This window comes from Phyllostomus hastatus, unplaced genomic scaffold (assembly GCF_019186645.2).
Source record: "Phyllostomus hastatus isolate PE091 unplaced genomic scaffold, TTU_PhHast_1.1 phas_contig_38, whole genome shotgun sequence".
In the NCBI taxonomy this organism is placed as follows: domain Eukaryota; kingdom Metazoa; phylum Chordata; class Mammalia; order Chiroptera; family Phyllostomidae; genus Phyllostomus; species Phyllostomus hastatus.
In genome coordinates this window covers 8,465,019-8,489,524 of record NW_025333869.1, presented here as the reverse complement: position 1 = coordinate 8,489,524, position 24,506 = coordinate 8,465,019, and the positions used below count along the sequence as shown (strand labels likewise).

General features: G+C 40.6%; 1 protein-coding gene across 3 annotated transcripts in view; it reads left to right on the top strand.

Moving 5' to 3' along the window:
* WDFY4 (WDFY family member 4) overlaps nt 1-24,506 on the top strand; it is a 345,693-nt gene that overhangs the window by 170,898 nt on the left and 150,289 nt on the right. For all 3 annotated transcript variants that reach the window (XM_045842001.1, XM_045841998.1, XM_045841999.1), the window contains 4 exons: nt 12-250; nt 2,048-2,169; nt 3,263-3,448; nt 6,087-6,223. In XM_045842001.1, the coding sequence (XP_045697957.1) occupies nt 12-250; nt 2,048-2,169; nt 3,263-3,448; nt 6,087-6,223 (684 nt within the window). The remainder of the gene's footprint in view (nt 1-11; nt 251-2,047; nt 2,170-3,262; nt 3,449-6,086; nt 6,224-24,506) is intronic.

Sequence of the window (24,506 nt, the reverse complement as noted above, 5' to 3'; positions counted from 1 at the left end):
TTATGACACAGGTCATCGAAAATGCCTCTTCACAAAGGGACACTGTCATCAGTGCTTTATACAGCAGTTTAAATAAAGTCATTCTTTATTGCCTCTCCAAGCCCCACCAGTCTCTCTCTGAATGCCTCAGCCTTCTCAGCATTCTGGAATTCCTGCAGGAACACTGGGACATTATCTTTGCCACCTACAACTCCAACTCCAGCTTCTTACTGTGTATCATGCATTGTCTGTTTCTGCTTAGTGCGAGGAGGTAAGAGCTATCCACTTTTCTATTTTCTTGCCCACCAGTAGTCAATGCAGAACAGACCATTCAGAGGGACATTTGATTGAAGTCAATATAAATGATAAAATCCTTTTTTAGTCTGGTTTTCCAAATTACGTACAATGTTTGATAATATGGTAGGTCTTCCTCAACCATGTCCATATGACTGAGCATCTAGAATAATCGTAAAATAATAATTTACCCAATTTCCACAATTCTCAGTTAAAATTCCTCATTGAATTAATTTTAGGGGTAGAAAACTTCAACTTTAAATATGCACATTGATTTTATGATGTAGGCAGACTTCAGAAATATTAACCTTTGATAAATACAACCATAGAATGGAAAAACATAAAATAAATTATATTATGTAAGTGAGGAATAATTTTGCTTACATAAATAATATATAGATAATTTATGATATAAAATAATACCCATAAGTACACTTGTGTATAGAAATACTGATAACAAAAAATTAACCCACTTTAAATCATTTTCTTAAAGTTAAAAGTTTGAAAATATTACATTTCTGTGTGTGTGTGTGTGCATGTGTACTTTCCCTGTCTGTGTATGGCAATGTGTATACATCATGTGCCACCAGGGCCTTGGTGTCATACAGCCTGTGAATATTATCTCATTAATAGAGAGCCATGCTGAGTGGAGAGGAAGAGAGGACTATTGGATGATTTTATTTATCCCAGTACAAATTATGTTTCATTCCTGGAAAAAAAATCCAGTTGAGTTGACTATTAAGCATTACAGACACTAGAGTAACTCTCTGGGAAGCACCAGAAAAATACTCCTAGCCCCCTAGCCCAGAGGACACACTTGCTTTTTATTTGTTTGAAATAAAAGAACTTATTTTCAGTGTGTAGATTAAATTGTATTTTCTGTATTTCAAGAATTAGGTCTCATCCATACTGAAAGTAAAGGTAAACAGAACAGAATGCAGATTTGTTTGTGTGCTTAAAGTTCCACTCTCATCACACTCCTCCATTTAGTAAAATGGACTTCAAAATCCTAAGGCACTCAATGCTAGAAATTTCAAGAGTGGATGTACTCATATGCTGCTATATTTTTTCCTTTTTTTTGTTTGTCATTTTTTTGTTCAATCACAAACATGTACTGAGTGAATATTATGCTTGGTTGGCTGAGGGGTCCCAGAGAAGGGGCACATATATATTCACATGACTAGGAGCCTTGCAGCACACAGTTAATGGGGAACCTAATATGTTAGAACCAACCACTTAACTTAGAACTAACTATGGGATGTACAGGCCTTGGAAAAGTACAAATGAGGGTCTCTTGTTCAAAAATTACTATGAATTTCAAGATGACAACAGAAGACCCCAAGCATGGTGCCTTTCTAAATATGGACTCAGTAATATTGCACAGGTCAGAGGCCCATGGAGCTGGCCCTAGCCCCATTCCAGGAAGAGTGAGATTCATGCCAAACAAAGGCAGAGTTCAGTGCTTTGGAAGTCTGCAAAAAGAAATGACCAATTATAATAGTGGAGAAACCAGGAAAGGGTTCAGGTGGTCTGCTAGGAGCATGGATTAGATTTAATAAGATAGGAACAAAAAAAAAGGTGTTTTTCTATTTTCCAGGATGCTATTATATAATACCTGTCATAGAAGTTGTCATAAGCTGTTTGCTTGAACTTGATTAGGCAGTTTTTCCATATTGATGTGTATTGAGTTTGTAAAATAATCATTTATAATAAAGAATGATGACATACTCACAAAGAAATTAGACTTTATAATGAAAAATCTCTTGTCTATAAGTTATCCAGAAGGATTTGGATTGGAACCCAAGCCTCGAATGACTCCTTATCATCAAGTGTTTCTTTCTCCAAATGAAGAAGTGAGAGAAAAAAGAGTGGATGACTTCCCAAGTTTGAGTGATGGTACATTTTATCCATTGTTATTTTGGGGGAGTAGATGGATAGTGAAGTGATAACTGCTAGGGTTGCATTCTTTAGTTTATCTTTCCCAAGATAAGGAAACAAATACTACTAAGGAGATATTCAAAGAGCAGAAGAAGCCCTAGAAAATCCCATAATGATATAGCAGTACAGCAAGGTAACTTAAATGAGAATAAAATTGGAGTGATCTTTGCATATTAAACATGGAATGGGATGATGGATGGATGGGTGGAAGAAGAGAGAGCTCTGTGGAACTTGGTTTGACTAAGAACTTGGTGTTCTTACCAAAATTTCAGATGACCTCACTGTAAGTTGATTTTACTTCTCAGTTAGTCTCTTGAATTTTCCTTTGGACCACTAGATACCATCTCAGTTGAAACCATTATATAGCTGTCCCTTTAGCTTTCTTCCGCAGAAAACAGGAGTTAATAAACTAATTTCTTTTTATAAAATATTTAGTTTAATAGAGTTTATTAGCTAATATCAAGTGAAGTTAAAGGGATTGGTAATTTGTAAAAACAAAAAAGAATTTGAATCCATGTGTCTTGGAGATTGCTCTCTTTGGTCCAGAAGGCTTTAGCAGACTGCTTCAGTTTGCTGCCAGTTACCATGTGAGAGTTTGTGATACTAGATGGTGGGTGTGAGAGCCTGCTTTCTTGTCAGATAGTACTCAAGACAGTACTCAAAAATCTTGTGAATTTAAATTGTACTCTGACAATACTGATTACAACATGAACTTTAGCATTTGGGGACTTGGTGGTCATGTGGACTGAGCAATGTCCATCCTCAGATGCTCCCCAGTGTAGCATCTAAAAGAATTGGGAGGTGAGAGAAAGAAGTTTCTTAACCCTGTCAATCATGATTTCCAGCTCTGGACATGTGATGCAGGCAGGATTTGGTGGTGGGAAGTTATAAGCAGGGTAAAAGCCAGCTCACATGGATGTTGGTAGTATTGCAAATCTAGGAACATGTTCAAAATGGATGTCAATGAAAGCAGCCACAACATGCCATCTCTTTGTCTCTCTGGGAGGAGCATGGAGGCCCTCCTAATCATGTGATGTGCTCTTCCTCTCAGTCCAACACAGCATCCAGAAGATGGTGCAGATGCTCTGGCAGCAGCTCATGGCACAGAGGCGGCAAGAGCTGGAGGACACCTTGAAGATTGATCTCTCTGTAAAACCTGGGGAAAGAGAAGTGAAGATTGAAGAGGTCACCCCGCTCTGGGAGGAGACGATGCTCAAGGCCTGGCAGCATTACCTAGGTCTCTATCCACTTGGCTCCAGAGAACAGAACTTCTGGGTCTCATAGAGCCAGACTTTCCTGGGGTTCCACAGAGGGCCCAGAGCCCTTTCCACCCAGAGCTTCTCTCTCATTCCTTGGGGGTGGTATTTATATTACTGAAACCTCATAAATATTTGCTCACAAAGAATAAATGCTTGTTGGGAACTGCCCTGCCTGGTTTCAGAAGCTGTACCCCTCCCCTCCATTGGCTAAGGCTAAGTGAGTGACCTTCAGACCATAAGCCACTAAGGAGACAAAGCTTATCTCCCTGGCAGGAGCACTGCTTCTGCTCCTTTTACTGCACCCTGCCTGGCCCCCAATGCTTAATCGGTTAGCCAATGATAGGTAAGATTCCTCAAGGGAGGAACAACCTAAGACAGGCCCGATCACGGGGAGGCCCCAGGGAAGGACTTGTAGGCTATAGCAAAAGGGGGTGATGGATCCTCACCCCTCGGCTTTGACACAGCCTGAGTCCTCATTCTGCCTGCAAGAAGTCTCCTAATCTCTTCGCTGCATTACTTCCCCTGCCTGACTTAAGCCTGAAACAATGACAGAGGGAGGTGCAGCCCTGTGCTGGAAAGGGCAGGTTTCCCAGGTGATTGGGCCTAAGAAAGAATATGTAAAATCCTGTGAAAACTGCTTTGTTTAGAAAGCTCTCAATTAAATGATAAGGGTCCAAGCAAGAAGTGAGTTTGTTCCGCAAAGTTTTATAGCTCTTTAGCTATCTGACCCTGACTCAAAATAGCCCTCAGATTTCTTTGTTATCTATTGTTTGATCCTTACTGCCTGACAATGATTAATGAGCTTTACCTGCATTCCTGTGCAAACTGAAAATCAATAAAAACCTGTCAAGGCAGGGGTCAGGACGCTTTCCTCTTGAGAGAGTGGCTAGGCTGCTCCAAGGTGCTCTCCCCTTGAGTAACTATGCCATCCCTTTTCCTCCACAGGACTCGGTAGTCCATGTGGATGTCTCATCTCATCCATAACATGCACACTGAGGGCCGGTGTCCAAGTCAAAAGCTGCTTTGCATCTTAGGTGAAAGAAAGGCCAGAGGTGTCAACCAAGCAAGCAGATTTTAGAAACTTCTTAGATCAAAGGGCCACAATGTCAGAACTCCATCCTGGGCTCTGGAGCTTGAGATTCTATGTCCTGCCCTGATATTCACCTACCAGCCTTGAAGCCTTGCACCAAGTTATGTAGTGACCTGGAGCCTCAGTTTCTTTATGTTCCAAGAAAAAGTCTTCATGCCAAAAATATTAATGTCTCTTGTATTCTGTCAATGACTCAACATTTTTACCTGCATATTAGCCTCTGTAGCTGTGAGAATGATGCATTAATTTTATTTCTAAAGAGTTCATTGCTCTAAAATTCTGGCTCAAATACTTTTAAGTCTCAGCATCACAAAATTCACAGTTATTTGAGAGTCAGTTATTTCCATCTATGTTGTCTCAGACTACTTAGTGATATAGCATCTTTTATTTTCTTGGTTTCCCAAATTAGCCCTCACAAATATGTATCTACATGCATGAACAATTTGAACTCAAGATGTCATATTCCATTTCAGGGAAAAGTTCAATAAAATAGGACATATATACCTTTATGCAAGGGGGGATTCCCCAAAACCCAGAATTTATTTATAAAAAGTTGTATATTTATTCTTACATGTTTAAACTTTAGTCACCTTCAAAGTACTCTCCATTTGATGCAATACACCTATTGACAGGTTTTTTCAACTGCTCAAAACAGTTTTTGGACTCATCAATTTTGATGTCTTTTAGCACTTCTGCCATTTTTTGTTTCACCTCATCCACATTGGCAACATATTTCCCTTTGAGGAATTTTTTTATCTGGGAAAACAACAAAAAAAAAGTTTCTTGGGGCAAGACCAGGTGAATAGAGAGTGTGGGGCATGGGGCTCATGGCATTTTTAGCCCAAAACTGCTAAACACTCAGCACTGTGTGGGCAGGTGCCCTTGTAAATCACCCATCATGAAATGGGCAAATGTGTTGATAGTCTTCAGAAAAATTCACTGAAGTCAAACGCAGCCTATCACAACAATGCAGCTGATACAGATTGTACACTGATACGAATGGGTTTCTAGAATACTCATCTAGCAGGGGAAGTGTATGCTACAAGGGGCCCACCCTCTAGAAGATAATTTCCTTTTGGGGGCATCCCCCCTCATTTATACACACACACACACACACACACACAGTGAAATAAAATGGTGAGATGGACTTTAAGATTACAAATGGCTCTTTTTTTGGCAGGGGCAACAACCATACTTTGCAAACTTATATTTCATGGCCAGTCTTTTAAACACATAATCTTATTTACTCTCCATGATACCACAGTGAGCTTAGGTACTGTTATTCCCATTTTACTGGATGAAAACACTGAGGTTTAGGAACTGTAGCTAACTTGTCCAACAGTCAATGAGCTGTGGAGCTAGGAGTCTAAGCCAGCAGCTGGTAGCCTGGGCTGTTTTCCCTATTGGAAGCAGGCACACTGGGCTGAAGCCTCTGGATAGCCATTTGAAAGCCAAGCCAGCTATAGAAATAGTGCATGTTTTCCTCTCAATTTCTCCTTTGACAGTTTTTGCTTTTCTGTCCCCAGCATCTGAGAAGAAATCTCTGGCCAGTCGCTTGAGTGTTGGACACCATAGCAAAGTCACTTCATGGAGTGGAAGTTTGTCCTCAGCCATGAGGCTGATTCCTGGGCGACCCACCAAGGACCCTGAGTGTAAGACAGAGGTGAGCCCAGGACACTTTTCCATCAGGCATTTTCTTCAAACCCCATGAGCCATATCTTCTCTTTCTGTTGTCACTAGACAAATCCAATTCCATGTTATTCTGAACTTTTAAGGGTATACATGTGGCTTCCCAGTTGAGGCTACATCTAGAGGAGCCGGGTCTTAGGTTAGTTTTAAATTAAAGTGGCTATGGGCTCCCCTTGAGTGCCAAGAGCAGATGCTCATTATGGCATTAAAATCCAAGAATGGGATTCTTGACCCATTCTCCTTTTGAGTCAGATGTACTCAGTGAGCACTAGCTCATACCTCAGTAGGAGCTGGGTGTGTGGGCTCAGCAAAGGGGGAAGAAATGTTGGTGCTATTACTGGGAGATATAGTGTTAGATCCTCTTGACTAGGTGGGGCTTTGATGTTGGGATTTTCTAATTTGTTTCTCTAAAGGTGCATAACACATGATCCTAAAACTCAGTGGCACCAACAATAATTTTTTGTGATCATATATACTGTGGTAAGGAATTTGGAGCATAGCAGGTTTGGGGATGTGTTTCTACTCCAAGATGTCTGGGCCTTTTCTAGAATCAGTGGAAGTCTCTTTTACTCACACATCTAGTGGTTGCTGCTGACTTTAATCTGAGACCTTACTGAGACATTGGTTGGACTATACAGAGCTTCTCCATGTGTGCTGGGCTTCCTTACAACCTGGTGACAGGGCTTCAAGGACCAGTTTCCCTAGGGAGGAGAAAGATGAGATGGGGGGTGGAGAGAGAGGAAGAGAGAGAGGGAAAGAGAGAGGGAGAAACAATCCAGGCAGAAGCCACATTGCCTTGCCTTCCATAACCTTGCTTTGGAAGCTATGCAGCATCACCTCTGTTGTGTTCTTTGGATTTAATAGGCACAAAGTTCTGTCCAGGTTCAAGGGCAGGGAAATATACTCTACTTTTGGGGAAGGAAGTGTCAAGGTTCTGCAAGAACATGTAGGCTCTTTTTGGAAAACACAATCTGTCATATGTTTTAATGTTGGAGCCACTGATTTATCTGCAGAGGCAGACTATGATCATTGAATGGATATAGCTTTAGGGTGAGGAGGGCTTGGGCAGTTTATTTACCTTCCCTGAGTTTTTATCTTCTTACCTCTACACTGGGAATAATAACTGTGAGAGACTGTGAGAAAGAGCTCCCCAAGGTTGATAGACACGCTATACAATTTGAGCTCTCTGCCCATTTAACTTTGGAAACTGAGCTTGACTTCAAATTACACCTGCTCAGAATCTGGGCCTTGCTGTCTCCATGTGTCCACTGTGGTTAGTAACTAATGCACTGTCATCACATACTGGAGAGAAGAGAGGAATGAAGGCTTCCTGTAACCACCCAGGCTGCCAAGGTTAGGAGAGTTTCTTTGTTCTAAGCAAGCAAAACAAGAGGCCTCAGGATATATGGAGAAAGCCTAATCATAGAAGGAAAGACAGGAAGTGAGCTTGCCTGGACTGGCTGGCCTCCTAGTTTAGAACCAGAATAGCCTGTGTCCTAAGCACTTGGGGCTGTGGAAGACACTGCTTGGTAAGTGTGTGGACAGACTTACTGGCCCAGTGGGTGAGTGAATAACTTAGATTTTATATCTGTTGCATTACACAGCAATTATAAGCTCCATTTTACAGATACGGAAACTGAATCTAAAAAAATGGCAAGGGCTTTGCAGCCAGGAGGTAGCAGAGTGAAGGTATCATTTCCTACCTCTGTACTGCCATGCATGACCTTGCCCTTTCATAACCTCTCAGACCTTTGATTCCCAAACACACAACTGAGAATGTGCTCTGTTTACACTAGAATGTAGGGAAACACATGGAAACTGCAAGTGCTTTAGAAATAAAAGACAGTTTACAAAATTCCATCTTACTGTATAGCTTTTTAAAAATTATTTTAATTTTTTGGTTATTTATTACAGTCATCCCATTTTTCCCCCTTTGCCCTCCTCCACCCATCCCAACCCCCACATCCACAGTTCATTCCTTCACTCTGTCCATGTCCATGAGTCATTCATACTTGTTCTTTGTCAGGTCCTCTCCCTTCCCCTTCTTTTTAGCATTATCTGCCTCCCGCCTCTGCTTCAATCACTTTCAGTTGGTTCCATATTTCCATGCCTGTGGTTCTATTTTATTTATTAGTTTATTTTGTTCTTTAGAGTCATTTGGCACATGAGATCATATGGTATTTGTCTTTCATTAGCTGGCTTATTTCACTCAGCATGATATTCTTCACTTCCATCCATACTATCACAAAAGGTAGGAGTTCCTTCTTTCTTTCTGCTGCATAGTATTCCATTGTGTAAATGTACTACAGGTTTTTGATCCGCTCATTTACTGATGAGCACTTAGATTATTTCTAGCACTTGATATTGTAAATAGTGCTGCTATGAGCATTGGGGTGCATAAATTCGTTTAAATTGGTGATTTGGGATTCTTAAGGTACATTCCCAGCAGGAGAATTGCTGGGTCAAAAGGCAGTTCCATTTTTAGGTTTTTAAGGAAGTTCCATACAGTTTTCCAAAGTGGCTGCACCAGTCTGCATTCCCACCAAGAGTACACTAGGGTTCCCTTTTCCCCACATCCTCACCAGCGCTTGTTTGTTGATTTATTAATGATGGCCATTCTTCCAGGTGTGAGGTAATACCTCATTATGGTTTTTATTTGTATCTCCTTGATGACTAGTGATGTTGAACATCTTTTCATATGTCTATGGGCCATCTGTAAGCCCTCCTCGGAGCAGTGTCTGTTCAGATCCTTTGCCCATTTTTTCATTGGATTGTTTGTCTTCCTGGTTTGGAGTCATGTGAGTTTTTTATATATTTTGGAGATCAAACCCCTGTCCAATGTATCATTGGCAAATATGTCCACCCATACAGTCTGTTCCTTTTTCATTTTCATGATGGTTTATTTAGCCAAGTAGATTTTTAGTTTGATGTAGTCCTATTTGTTTATTTTTCCCTTTATTTCCCTTGACCTAGGGAGATGTATTGGCAAAAATATTGCTATGTAGGATATTTGAAATGTTATTGCCTATGTTTTCTTCTAGGACTTTTATGTGTCATGACTTATATTTAAGTCTTTTATCAATTTTGAGTTTATTCTGGTGTATAGTGTAAGTTGGTGCTCTAGTTTCATTTTTTTGCATGTACCAGTCCATTTCTTCGAACACCATTTATTGAAGAGGCTATCTTTGCTCCATGGTATGCTCATGGCTCCTTTGTCAAGTATCAATTGACCACAGAGACATGGATTTATTTCTGAGCTCCCTAATCTGTTCCACTGATCTATGTGTCTGTTTTTATGCCAGTATTAGACTGTTTTGATTATTGTGGCCTTGTAATATAGTTTGATGTCAGGTACTGTGATCCTTCCTACTTTGTTCTTCTTACTCAATATTGCTGTGGCTATTCAGGGTGTTTTCAGTTCCATATAAATTTCTGAAATGTTTGTTCTATATCTGTGGAATACATCATTGGTATTCTAATAGGGATTGTGTTGAATATAAATTGCTTTGGATAGTATGGACATTTTGATGATGTTAATTCCTCTAGTCCATGAATATGGTATATGCTTCCATTTATTTGTGTCTTCCTTAATTTCTTTCTTCAGTATTGTCTAGTTTTCTGAGTACAGGTCTTTTACCTTCTTGGTTAGGTTTATTCACAGGTACTTTATTTTTCTTGTTGGTATTTCAAATGGGATTTTTTCCCCTGATTTCTGTTTCTGATATTTCATTGTTTGTATACAAAAATGCCTTTGATTTCTGGATATTGACTTTGTATCCCTCTGTTTTCCCAAATTCACTTATTAGGTCAAGTAGTTTTTTATTTGTTTGTTTCTTTGTTTGTTTTTGGTGAAGTCTATAAGATTTTCTATGTATACTATCATGTCATCTGCAAACCATGACAATTTTGCCTCCTCCTTTCCAATTTGGATGCCTTTATTTCTTTTTCTTGTCTAATCACTGTACCCAGGGCTTCCAATACTATGTTGAATAGAAGTGATGAAAGTGTATATCCTTGTCTTACTCCTGATTTTCATGGGAAAGCTTTTAGTTTTTGCCCATTGAGTATGATGTTGGCTGTAGGTTTCTGATAGATGGCCTTCATTTTGTTGAGGAATGCTCTCTCTACTCCCACTTTGCTGAGTATTTTTTATCATAAATGGGTGCTGTACCTTATCTAATGCTTTTTCTATAGCTATTGATATGATCATGTGATTTTTGTCTTTCCTTTTGTTTATGTGATATATTATGTTGATTGATTTGGGAATATTGTACTATGCTTGCATCCCTGGGATGAATCCCACTTGATTATGGTGTATGACCTTTTAATGTATTGCTGGATGTGATTTGCCAATATTTTGTTGAGGATTTTAGCATCTATGTTCATCAGAGATATTAGCCTATAGTTTTCTTTCTTTGCTGTGTCTTTATCTGGTTTTGGGAGTAGGATGGTGATGGCTTCTTCAAAAGAGTTTGGGAGTTTTCCATCTTTTTGGAAATTTTGTAATTCGAAAAGGATGGGGGTTAATTCTTCCCTAAATGTTTTGTAAAATTCTCCTGTGAAACCATCTGGTCCAGGGATTTTGTGTGCTAGGAGTTTTTTTATTACTGCTTCAATTTCATCAGCTGTTATCATTCTATTTAGACTATCTGCTTCTTCTTCATTAAGTTTTGGAAGTTATATTTTTCTAGAAATTTTCCCACTTCATCCAGGTTTTTAAATATCATGACATACTGTTGTTCATAGTAATTTCTTACAAACATTTGTATTTCTGTGGTATAAGTTGTAATTTATCCTCTCATTTCTCATTTTATTTATTTGACTCCTCTTTTTTTTCTTGATGAATCTGCTTAAAGGCTTGTCAATTTTGTTTATGTTTTTAAAGAACCAGCTCCTGGATTTATTGATCCTTTGAATTGTTCTTTTAGTCTCTATGTCATTTAATTCTGTTCTAATCTTGGTTATTTCCTTCCTTCTAGTCAGTCTGGGCTTTGTTTGTTGTTGTTGTTCTTCCAGCTCTTGAAGGTACAGCCTTAGGTTGTTTATTTGAAATGTTTTTATCTTTTTAGGTATACCTGAATTGCTATGAACTTCCCTCTCAAGACTTCCTTTGCTGTATCCCATGTATTTTGGACTGTTATGTGTTCATTTTCCTTTGTTTCCAGAAACTTTTTGATTTCTTCCTTGATATCATTCTTGACCCATTCATTGTTTAATAGCATGCTATTCAATCACCATGAGTTTGAGTGTTTTTGAGTCATTTCATTGAGGTTGGTTTTCAGTTCTAGTCCCTTGTGGTCAGAGAAAATGCTGATATGATTTTAATTTTCTTGAATTTGTTGAGGCTTGTTTTGAGTCCTATCATGTGATCTATCTTTAAAATGTTCCATGTGCATTTGAAAAGAATATGTATTTTGCTTCTCTGGGATGAAAGGTTCTATATGTATCAGTTAAGTCCATTTGATTTAGGGCATTGTTCAATACCACAATATTCTTGTTGATATTTTGTTTGGAAGATCTACACATTTTTGACAGGAGGTGTTAAAATCCCCTACTATAAGTGTGTTGCTGTCTATATCTTTCTTCAAGTCTTTCAAGATTTTCATTTTATATTTGGGTGCTCCTATATTGGATGCACATATGTTTATAATATTTATGTCTTCTTGATGAATTCTTCCCTTGAGAACTATGAAGTGTCCATCTTTGTCTCTTTTTATGTCCTTTTTTAAATTTCTATTTTGCCTGATATACGTATTACTACCCCAGCTTTTCTTTTCTTGTCCATTTTCTTCTAATATTTCTAATATTTTTTTCTAATTTGTCACTTTCAGTCTGTGTAGATCTTTTGTTCTGAAGTGGGCCACTTGTAGGCAGCATATGTGTGCATCATGTTTTCTTATCCAGTCTGCTACCCTATGTTTTTTTATTGAAGCATTTAATCCATTTACATTTAAGGTTATTATTGATAGGTACTTATTCATTGCCATTTTCCCCTTCATGCCTGTGTCCTCCCTCAACTCACTCTTTTTCTTCCTCTTCTTAAACAAGTTCTTTTAGCATATCTTGCAGTGCTGGTTTGGTGGAGGTATGTTCTTTTACCCATGTTTTGTCTGGGAAACTCCTTATTTCGCCTTCCACTTTAATGGAAAGTCTTGCTGGTTAGAATAGAGTTGTTCGAAGGCCTTTGCTTTTCATTACTTTGAATACTTCTTCCCATTCCCTTTTGGCTTGTGGTGTTTTACTTGAGAAATGAGCTGATGTCTGTATCAGAGCTCCCTTGCATGTAACTAACTGTTTCTCCATTTCTGCCTTTAAGATTCTCTCTTTGTCTTGGAATTTTGCCATTTTAATTATGATATGTCTTGGAGTGGGCCTCTTTGGGTTCATCTTGATTGGAACTCTCTGTGCTTCCTGGACTTGTGTGACTTTTCCCTCATCAAGTTAAGGTAGTTTTCTGTTAGTACTTTTTCAAACAGGTTTTCTATCCTTTGCTCCTCTTCTTCTCTTTTTGGTATCCTTATGATATGAATATTATTACATTTCATGTTGTACTACGCCTCCCTTAAATCCTCTTCATTCTTTTTTAGTCTTTTTTCATTTTGTTTCTCTGTCTGGGAGTTTTTTTTTCTTGTCCTTGAGCTCACTGATTTGATCCTCTGTTTCATCTAGCCTGCTTTCAATTCCTTCCCCTGTGGAAATGGGCCCAGCACAGGACTCCTAAACCAGGCCTCACTGATCTGCAGAGCCTGTAATACCACGGATTGGGGTTGGGCTCACCTGTCTATGTGGGGACCTGCCTGGCTGCAGCAAATCTCAGTTGTTCAGGCTCTGGCTGGCCAGCCTCTAGCCTGCTGCTCTCTTGTTGGAGGCTCAAGTCCAAACTCTCTACCCTGTTCAGTCCCCTGCTTGACAGCCATGTTGGGTTGGGTCCCACAGTCCCTTCAGTGTGACTGTATCTCTCTGAGTTCTTTGTTAGCAGAGCTGCTACACATGCATGCTCATGCACATAAGCACTGGGTCCCTGCTGAGGCTTGTGTCTTGCCTCAGCTCCCCTTTTAAGAATTTTTGTGTGTCCCCCATGCTGCAGCACCAAACCCTGGGGCGGGGGGGGGACCTGTTCTCCACATGTTCCCTTTCCCCATAAATCACAGAGTGTCTCTCCATCAGGGCTGGGTACCACTTGCCAGAGTCTTTGACAGTTTTAGATGAAGTTTGTCTCTGTATCTCCCCTAAATGGCTCTGGGGAGTTCTGCAGTGATATTGTAACACAGGGCTGTGGTGGGGTGCTGTCCCCACTCCCTCCAGAGGTTCTCAGTCTTGGCTGGGCCTACCCCCTGCTGTGTTGTTTCTGCAGCCAGCACCTCCCCATCCATCTTTCTCTGCCCCCAGAGCTTGTGGTTCCTGAGCCATTCTGTAGCCTCCCCTAGTCTGTGCAGCCAGAAGTCCCAGTTGGGGCAGCAGTTACTCCACTAGGAGAGCCCGGTCTGCCTGCTCCTGAATGCCCTGCAGGAAGGCAGGCTCTCTCCAACACATGCACATGCTCCATACTGTTGTCTGTATATGTATCACTTACACATGCTGTCACTCACTCTCTACTGGATTTTAGAATGGATTGCTCTGTGGTTTAGCTGTGAGAGCAGTCCAGGTCTGGGAGCAATAGGACAGAGCTTCCAGATACTCTCCATCCATCTTGGATCTCTTTTACTGTATAGCTTTCTTTACCAAGGGAATGACCATTCCACACAAGATGTTGCTGCACTATGCCCTGGGAGCTGGAGCATCCCTACTTGCCTATGCACTTGCCCTTGACAAATGACATTTGTGGCAGGAGGGATCCTGCCCTCTTCCCTTGGGTTTACCCTGTAGCTTCTACTGATTGACCAAATCAGTATTGTCCATGGGAAGTCAGGTATGTCTGTCTTGGATCTAGGAAAGGGATGGCTGCTGGGATGTTGGATATGGACATACAGGCTATTGGTGCTACCTCTCGCCAGTGCCACACCCCCTTCCAGGTCACTGCCATTGTCTCAGCTCAGCTGTTTTTGAGTCCTAGAGAGATGGGTTGTGAAACCAGCTTATCTGGATGAAGCTTGAATAGACTGCAATGTTTGGGTCATGTAGGTTCACAAATAGCTTGTCATTGTTCACTCTTGACTCATTGAGAAATCTGGAAATAAGAATATTTGAAATTGGCTCTGTTGTTTTGTGAAGGCAGGCTGTTGAAGATGTTACTACATCAACTCAGGTGTCATTCATTCATTCATTTACTCAACAAATCTTCACTAAGTGCTGACTCTACCTCCTGCTTTAAGCACTGAGGTTACAGAAGAGAGAAAAACTAATCTATTCTCTGCTTTAATGGAGGCTGCTTTCCAGGGGCTGAAGATTGACAATAAATGTAGGGACTGCTAATTGCAATGAGGAAAAATAGAGCAGGGTGGCTGAAGAAGATGGTGAGAGAGGTGCCAGACTATTTAGGTGGAGATGGTCAGATGCCCTCTCCGCAGGAGGCATTAGAGTAGAGAAACAAGGAAGGACACAAGCCTTATTACTCTCCAGGAGAGAGTGGTCAGGCATAAAGGACTGCCAGGCCAAAGCACTGAGGCAGGCAGTGGGGGTGTCCTAGGGCAGGAACAGCCAGTGTGTCCGGACCAAAGTGGAGAGAGGACAGCCACGAGGGACTGTACCCTCACTGTTACTCCCTAGAAATCTGTGCTTTCCTACAGTAACTTGTGACCAACAGGACTCTGTCACTGTTGTTTTCCTCTTTGATATGGGCACTTAGGAGCTTGTAGAGATAAGCATGTCTTGATTCTTATAACTGCACATACCTAGTGGGCTAAACTTCTATAAAACATGTACACACACACACACACACACACACACATTTATGTGCACATACCTCTGCCCCTGGCTTCTTCCTTCCTATTTGAGCCTTACTTGTTTATTCTTAAATGTGATTTGTTTATCCTTTCTACAACTTAAGAGCCTGTGGATTTTTTAAAGCCAAATTATTTTTGAAACAAAGTGGATTATGTTTTAACTTTGAAAATTAACTGTGTCTTTGCTTAGAAGCATCCTATTCCAGTACCTCAGTCTGGGCTGGGCACAGTGCCTGTTACATAGAAGTTTCTTAAAGAACGTGTAGGGAACTGCATGGAGCTCCCTGTCCTTTGCCTTGGGTGGAACTCACTAGCCTCAGACCCTGCTCTCATCACATATCCTCATGAGATGCCTTTGTTGCTAACAGAAGGCACAACTTCTCAGGTACATATGTACACTGTGATGTCATAGGATAAGAGTATCAACTATTTGCCCTGGGGTCTGTTTAATTATTTTTTAAAATTAATTTTGATTATTACAGCTGATTACACCTCAGTGAGCAATGTAATTGATATTTTCTAATGTATCCCAAGGAACATTTTGTACAACACACTTTTTGTTGTTGAAGGTTAAAGACTCTGTTATTGGTTTTCCCCTAAATATGCCCACATCATTAGTCTCTCCAGTGAGAAGGTCGCCATCTGGAAAGAGCAGCATGGAGACATTATTCAGGCACAAGTGCATGAAATTGGTGTTTCTGCATCTTCTGTCTCTCTTCTGGAAAGGAGAGGCTTATAATTAAAGGAGTTGGTTTTGGAGGAAACATTATTCATTTGGTGTTATTCCTTATCATGTCAGCCTCTGACAGCTCTGCAGCTCTGATAAATTGTTCCTTGGAGCCAAACACACAATGTACAGGTCCTAATTCCTTTTACCTACCTTCATCTTTAGCAGAAAATGTTTTCTTCTTGGCAGGTGAGCCTTTGAGGCAAGACTGATATGATAGATGCTATTTCCTCTTTTCTTCCTCTGACACCCTTAGAGTCCCTTCTGGGATCTAGCTGTAAAGTAATGGTCTCTACCAGAGTGAAGGCCTGTGGTGTCAGCCTGTTAGACAGAGGCTGGGATCTTGGGCTCCCTTAGGGGCACCAAAGGCCAACTCAGGGTGTCCTGGAAGCCACTTCATAATTCCAGCCCAATATGGTCAGCCATTTATCCTCACAGCAGTGGTCGTAACTTTGCTTACCAGCTCAGTGTAAGAATTTTTTTGTTTAAAAAAAAGTTGAATAAACATCAACATCCATTGTCAATTTCTTAGTTTTTTATTTTTATTTATTTTTTATTTTTAGTTTCTTAGTTTCGTCAGGCACACCATGGTGATGGTTTCAATGAAAATGATATTAAAATATGAGAAACCAGGTAAGGGCTTGATAAGGACTCTGTACTATCTTTAGAACTTTTCTGTAAATCCAAATTATTCCAAAATATAAAGTTTGTCTGTCATCATATGTTTTTTTAAAGTATTAGCAAGCAGAAATGGATACACTGCATATGGGAGCTGGGGACTGGGAGGGATAGGGCTGAGCAGATGAGTGGGTCCTGGGCCTCAACAGAGCAGAGGGGTGACTGGGGGTGTGACAGGTGGCAAGATGAGCATGGGGCCAGGTTGGGGGATGTTGTGGCCCATAGGTGGGGGCTGAGCAGAGAAGCACAATGTTTCTGTATGTACAGGTTAGACTAGAGGTTAGGGACCCAGAGGTCAGAGCCAGTCTGGGGACTATAGAGTAGTCATTCAGGAAGGACACGATAAGGACCATTAACAGCAGTGGTCAGAGCTGTGGGAATTAAAGAACACACCAGAGAATTTTGTTTAACCAAGGCTGAGATGAGCAAAAAAGGGGCTCACAAAAGACAAAGAAACCAGGCCTTGAGAAATGGGGGTGTCCAGGCATAAGAGGTGGTTCTGCTGGCTCTGCAGAGAACAGAGAGGAACAAGCCAAAGGAGATAGGTTGAGAGTATAGTGGGAGCCCCTCTGGGTGGGTGCAGCTGCCTGACCTGTGTATTGTTTGGCAAAGAGTCAGTTGGATTTCACCCCACTTTCCTCCTGGGATCAATTAAACATTGTCTCATGCAGGGGCCAGGTGGGCCCCACTGGAGCAAAAATTAGGGGCTTATAGAGTAGCAAACCCTGTGGAGCAGGGCTGGGCTGTGTTTTTCATGTTTCATGGCTTTTGGAGATAGTCGAGTAAGATTTCAGTTGCTGTTTTCAAAGTGTAATTGGCCTGCGTAGGGAAGCAAGGGCTATATGAAAAGTAACAGAAGTGGATTGAAAGGCACCAAAAGCCAGAGAGTAGCACACTGAAATTTGTCTGCCTGGCAAGGACACAAGAGCACTGGGCATTTGCTCCAAGGCCCCCTGGGGTCCTCTAAAGGCTGCCTGTGGGCAAGTGCCCTTCCCACCCAGACACCTGTAAGGCCAGCAGTGCCTACACATGGGGGCCTTGAAGATTTCTGAGACTGGACACCTGTGTGGGGAGGTGACTATGGACCTGCTATGGGCTGCTTTCCTGAATGTGTGCACAGGCCCACTGATTCCCACCCGCAGCTGATACGCTGCTGTGCCCCTGGCAGAGATGCTGCCTAAGACTAGCTGGGTGATACCTATATGAAGAGCAGTTTTGGCTTGGGTCCCTGGCAGGGACAGGACATTTTGACCATCCATTCTGAGCACTTTACCCATTATCTCTTTTAAAAATCATTGTTAAAATTCAAACATACAGAAGTAGAGAAAATAATAAAATGAATTCCCATGTATCTATCCATCATTTCCACAATATCAACTCATTACCAGTCTTATCTCATCTCCATCACTACCCGCTTTCCCCTCCGCACAAAATAATTTTGAAGCAATATCCCAGACATCATATCATTTCATGCACAAATGTTTCTGTATCCTTATTTTTTCTTTAAAGAAATCATGGAATCCAAATAAAAATTGCAGAAAAGAAAGCAAGTGGGTAGAATTGGAAGGCTTTAGCAGTCACTGTGGGAGCGATTCAGCAATTTCTGGTCTTACTTTTCAGTGTGTTTGTATTTGTCTTTTGCTGCTGAATGATGATGGTCTTGCTGAGGCTGAACACATGGGGAGCCTCATGAACTTATACCCCTGTTTCAGGAAGGAGGGTGAGGTCTGATGTGGGACACATGTGCTTGTGAGTTCAGTGTTCAGTGGTGGAGGAAGCCTCAAAGTGCACTTGGCTGGGAGAAAAGCTCACAACTTAGGTGAGTCCGGTCTGAGAAGAGACTGTGAAAATAGAAAGGAAAGGGCTTTGAAATGAATGGGAGGGAAATAAGCCAAAGAGCCCAGGGTAAGAGCTGAGGAAGTAAAAATACATTTGTGAAAATGAAAGTTAGAATTCCCAGGGAAGTTCTGTAAAAAGAGGCAAAGTCTAACTTCTTTAAGAGATTGTAGGAAATTTTAAAGATCTGAAATTCAGAAGGTTGTCATATAGAATACTTTTACTTAAACTTGTAGTAAATTCAGAATGGTGTTTGTGGACAACAGAGAGAACTTTTGCAGGAGGTGAATGTGCCTATAAGAGATATGTTTCAAAGCAAGTGGCTAAAGTTTGGGGGAAATTAAGACACATGAGGATTTCTCAAATTGAAGTGGACTGAGAGAGGTGAAATCTTGACGATCCATTCTCACTGCCATGGAAGAAGGGCAGAGAGGGCAACCTGTGTCAGCAAATCAGGTAATAAGTGGGCTGGAGAGACAATACCATCAAAAACTATAGGAAAGAGGAGTGATTCAGAAAACCTGAAATCACAAACTATGAAAAATCCCAATTTGTATTTGGTGGTGAAAAAGTCTTGTGAGCAGGTAATTAAACACGAGCAAGTAATTAGATGTTTAATGAATAAAACCACTCACAAACAAATGAAAGTGTCATTTTAACAAAAGACTTTGAAAACTGTAAACCACCCTGCTGATGTAATCATGGTTTCCCTAATTGTAGTGGGCAAGACTGCAAATGACTTATTTTCTGTTAATGCTTTTCCTGAGATAACTGACCCTAAAACTTATACCACTCTGCTCACCCTGGCCTTAGACCTTTTTGGGGTATGTCTGGATTAGAGACCTTTCCAGAAAGAGCTTTCATCATGCTTTGGTTGTGGTGGAATATGGGGGCAAAAAAAGAGAAAAATTATTATTAAGTCCAATAGTATCATTTCTTCAAACTCTGAAGTTTCCTTTTTCACTTTAACTGCAACATGTGTCTTAGCCCTTGGTCTTGCAGGCAGCTGTGCTCCAACACTGTACCCAGAATTGACCTTTTCATAGCAGCATGGTGTCCTGGGGCAGTTGGGGCTATGCAGACAGGCAGGCAGCAGAGAGGGAGGGATACATTGGCCCTCAAGAATTTCTTCTAGTAGTCTGGGCACTAAACTAGGGCACTCTCTCTCTTTTCCTCTCTTCCCTTAATCACACGCACACACACACACACACACACACCACCACCACCACCACCACCACCACCACCACCACCACCACCATTCTGCAAACAATTGATGTTAGAACCTGTCCATCACATCAGTGAGAAGTGAGTGGGAAGGAATTCCTTTGAACAAGGAACTATACACCATAACTGAACACAGTCAATAGGTCCTGACAGCAGAGAATTTGAAAAAGCAGCATCACCAACATGTTAGTATTTAGAATAATGGGGAAGCACAATTATGGGCTGATGTACCCAGTGGCTTTTATTTTTTCATTTTAAGGAAGTATAAATATTACCAGTCTATCACAAGAGCCTGTTATGGGAGTTTGAAAAATAGAAGTAAGTGAACAAAGCAAATACAGATGCCCTTACTGATGTTTCTTTACCAAGTGCATCATTTGTGAGACATCTTTATCTTTGTAATAGAAGGATAATTAACATCACTAATTATCTAATTAAGTTCATTAAGCATTCACCAACAGTGCACTGTGAAGTTGACATTATGTTCTATTGTCAACAAATGCTTTTGATTTCTTAGGAAGTAATTAAAATGTAAATTAGCATGCAATTATATGCACAGGGGAAGTTTTGAATCAGATATTCATTTCAAAACCGCTTAGAGCAATATAGTTTTTGTTTTTTTCTTCAATAAAAGCAGACATTTTGCTATTAGGGGTATATATTAAAGTTGCCATTCTGTGGTTTGATGTTTTTGCATCACAGCGAGGTTATGGCATAATGTGACACAGACTGTTTAGTTGGTGTATTTGCTACTGTGATTTGTGCTTCTGTTCTTATTTTATCATTTTATTTAATATGTTCATTTATGTTTATATCCTTTGTGTTAAAAATATTATAACTGATATTTTTCCTAAAAAAATTCTACAACTTAAATTCTCTAGTTGTGTTTACCCCTTAAAAGCATCTTAGGGCAAATCTTTTAATGTGTCCTTTCTGTCAAGTTAGGTTTGGAGAATGTAATCAATGACTTGCTGAGAGTAAGTGACATATACAGGAAGGACAGAAGCTGCAAAGATCAAACTAGTGGTTCAATGTCCTCAGCTGCAAGTTCACATTTTTCCACTTTTTTTTGTGGGGGGGACCCCCTTGGTTTCTGATGACATACTATAACTGGCATGAGCATGTACTGCTAAATACAGTAACCCCATCAGATTAGAATCTTTCCTGAAACATCACATTTGCTGGAAAGGAGCTTCCAAGATAGAAGCCACAGTGCCAAAAGCCCCAGAGTTTTATTCCTTAAACATTTAAACTGAATCCTGGGATGCTAATCTTCCACTGAAGCTTAGAGTTTGTTGTGAGAGCTCAGTGGACATGATACTCATCTCTGCTATCTTCAGGCATGAAGATCCCTGGGCTGTTTGAGCATTGCGCTGTTACCTATCTCATGAGGAGAATAGGTTCCACTCATGATATTGAGCCTCCTCAACCTGTTAAAATGATTTTTCAGGGATGGATTTAGGTGGTGCCAATTCCAGGCCTATCAATTTAATGTGAACAAGATTTCAGGTAAATGCAGAGAGAATATAATAGCCTAAGAGAGCCTGTTCCTTATGCCCTTTAAAGATCAATGTTAAGGCTTGGCCCTGAATAGAGCCCACTGACCTACTACCTGCTCATCACTGTGGGTATAGACAGATATTCCCATAGTCCAAACAGAGAGATGCTGGGCTCTTGGTTTAAGTAGGGGACAGGCATCTTTGCAGAATTACTGGTGGTGGTTGTGGAGCTGGCTGGACTACAGCAATCAGTACTCTCATGTAGAGGAAAGGGACCTGCACAGGGCTCACACAGAGATGAGAAGTTTATGGTCTGGGCCCTCCTGACTTCTGTCTGAGCTCTCCTAGCAAGCAGTAGTCTGTAGTATAGTCTGTATCCACCAGAAGAAGGGTTCCTTGTTCTCATTTGTCCCTTCAGAGAGGCTCCTTCTAATTCATGTTTAAGACTGTGGCTAGGTTAGCAGATAGCCTTAACTGACCAAGGGATCCTGCTGACAAAATCAGAGAAGGGCAACCTTCTTCTGACATACAGCAAGCACCTACCTCACTTAGCTGAGTGAACTTTCCTTACTGGAATTTTCCTCTCAACAATTTATTCTTAAAACTTATCTTAAAACATGCTCTACTATATTATAACTTATCAGAATGCAAAATCCACACAAGAAGTGAATAATCTATAAAGACAGAATTCATTTCATCCCATGGGTTTCTTGTAGTTTTGCCTCCTGCTAGTCACACACTTTCTCACCCATAATTGGCACTAAGGCATGGCTCTACCACTATGCTCCACAAAAGCTCATGATGCCATGGGCTCTGCCATGAGAGATCAGCTCAAAGCCACCTTCTTGACCACTCTTATGAGCATTTGGCCTCATAACAAATGAGATTAAAGTTGTTTTCCTTTTGGTAGCAAGATGATAGCTTGAATCCCCTCCAAGAGAACAGGCATGCAGTTATGCAAGTTCTATGCATCAATGTAATATTCTCAACATAAGGTCACAGTCACTGCTTTTTGAAAGACACATTGAATCTAAGTCATGTTTTGAAAACTCCTTAGGGATACAGATGCTTAGTTCCTTCTCCAAAGACTTCTCTCAATAGAAATGTCTAGTCTGAAAAGGTTAGCTAGATCTTTTCACTTTCTTCTAATTATTTACTGATTTTTTCTTATATATCCTATAATATTTTATTTTATTTTATTCTATTTTATTTTATTAACAAATCAGCCAAACTGTGTTTATATGCCATGTATGATGACTGTCATTAGGAAATTTTTCAAAATAACCTAAGATTCAAGTCTACAGCTCAACCCACAAAATTTTAATGCACAGAAATGCTGTATCATATGCAATTCAACAACACATGAATTTTGATGAGATATAACATTACTAGATAAGAATATAGAAATGAACAACATATGGTCTTTATATGTAAATAGTCCTTGTAGTCTGGTCATTTATCTCCCCAGTTTGTAGCATCTAAAAAGAATCATTGTAAATGGGGTTTTGAAAAATGATAAAGATTTTGTGAACTAAAACAGATTAATCTTGGGTTGAATCCTTTTTGAAAACTAAGTATAGTCCCTTACTTAACAGGCTAATTATACCCAGGAAGTTTTTTTTGAGGTTCAGATTTTTGTATATTGGATTTCCTAATGTGAGGTATACCTGCATTCCAAAAACTAACATTGTGGTTAGGGGAGGGTAGCATCATCTCACAAAATGCCTTAAATTTTTTTTTAATATGACTTATGGATAGAGGAAACATACCTTTGTTTATTCCTCTAAACTTGAATACTTAACATACTTATCAGTGCAAAAAATGCTTTAGAGTTCACACACAGAAGCATTCCCAACTACATAAATAATGAAACAGCAGATGGTCCTGGTGTGGAGAATCAGGCTGGGGCCCTCCTGAGCCACTGCTGCCATTCACAACCCATGAGGCCCCCCTTGCACCACTTAGCCGCCAGGAACCTGCCACACAAGCTATAGTGTGCTCTGCCCTGGGACCCATCTATTATGAGAAACAATTTTGGTTAATTAAAAAATTCTTTCAAAGTCTCAGAACAGAAAGTTCTGAAGTTTCCTTCTCTTTGCTATTGTTGATGGGGGTTAGTGAAAACTTGGCTCTTTGTCCTGGCAAAGAAGGGAGACTGACTGTGGAAAGAAGAGAGTGGGGACACCATCCTAGCTGACCTGAGGGCAAGGCTCAGAGCCCTTGGGTGCTAATTTATGTATGGGTGTAACTATGAGTGATAAAGGGTGTGGCTGAGGTCCTTGGGTAACAAAAGTGCAGTTCAATGAGCATGTGTCCGAGTGGTTATTGCAGTAGCTCTGACTCTTGGACTTCTGTGCTAAAACCTATGCAGGGACTGGGTCACAGGCCTCTGCTGTCTGGGGAAACAGTGTAAGCAATGGGAATAGAAAAGAAAATATCAGAGAATGTGACATTATCGGAAAGAAATCAGCCATGGGCTGAAGTCTGCCTTGTGATTGCTGTCAGTTGGCAGGTCACAGAAGACCTCTCCAAGGAAGCGACAATGAAGCTGAGAGGGAGAAGTAGCCATCCAACATCTGGGGGTGACCTAAAAATGACTCAGCTTGTGTCAAGGCTCGAGGGTGGTCATGAGTTTGTATATTTGACAACTGAGAGAGAGACTCATGCTGGTGGAGTGCAGAGATTAAATAGAGGTGTGGTCCAGGAGGACGGGGAATGCAGCCAGTTGCCAAGCATATTCCAATTTCTCTAAGAGTCCAGAAAATACCTCTATGTCCATGACTTCATCTGTATCTATCTCTATCTCTATCTATCTATCTATCTATCTATCTATCTATCTATATCTATATCTATATCTATATCATCTATATATTTCATCTACAAAACAACCCTTTCTGCTCTGAATGGTCCCTCATTCAACATTCCACAATCATTCATTGATTTCCTGCCATATCCAAGACCCCTGGGTGAAGACCAGGTAATACCAGTCTTCAGTATGGTCCACACTTCTTGTGGACAAGAAAAGTCACAATTGCTGGCCTGCCAGGATGACCTTCTAGGCTGATGAGACAACTGCAATGTAACAAGAAGCATAAGGCTCAAAAGATGCCCAGAAGAGGGCAGGCCTAAGTTGGTCTTCTTGGGACAGTTTCAGCCGAGACTCAGAGGAGGAGGATGTGAGGAAAGATTGGTGGTGAGAGAGGAGCCTTTTCAGGAGCAAAGAGATAGTTGTGGCCATATACCTGCAGGTCAGCTGCTGGTTTGGTATTACTGAAGTATTATATCCAGTTTCTCCTAATGTCATATATTTATTTATATCTGGCTCATTCCTCAGGGCATTTATAGTAACTGTAGATAAGAATGCATGAAATAAAATAAAGAAATGAGATCAGGAACAATAATAATAAAAGG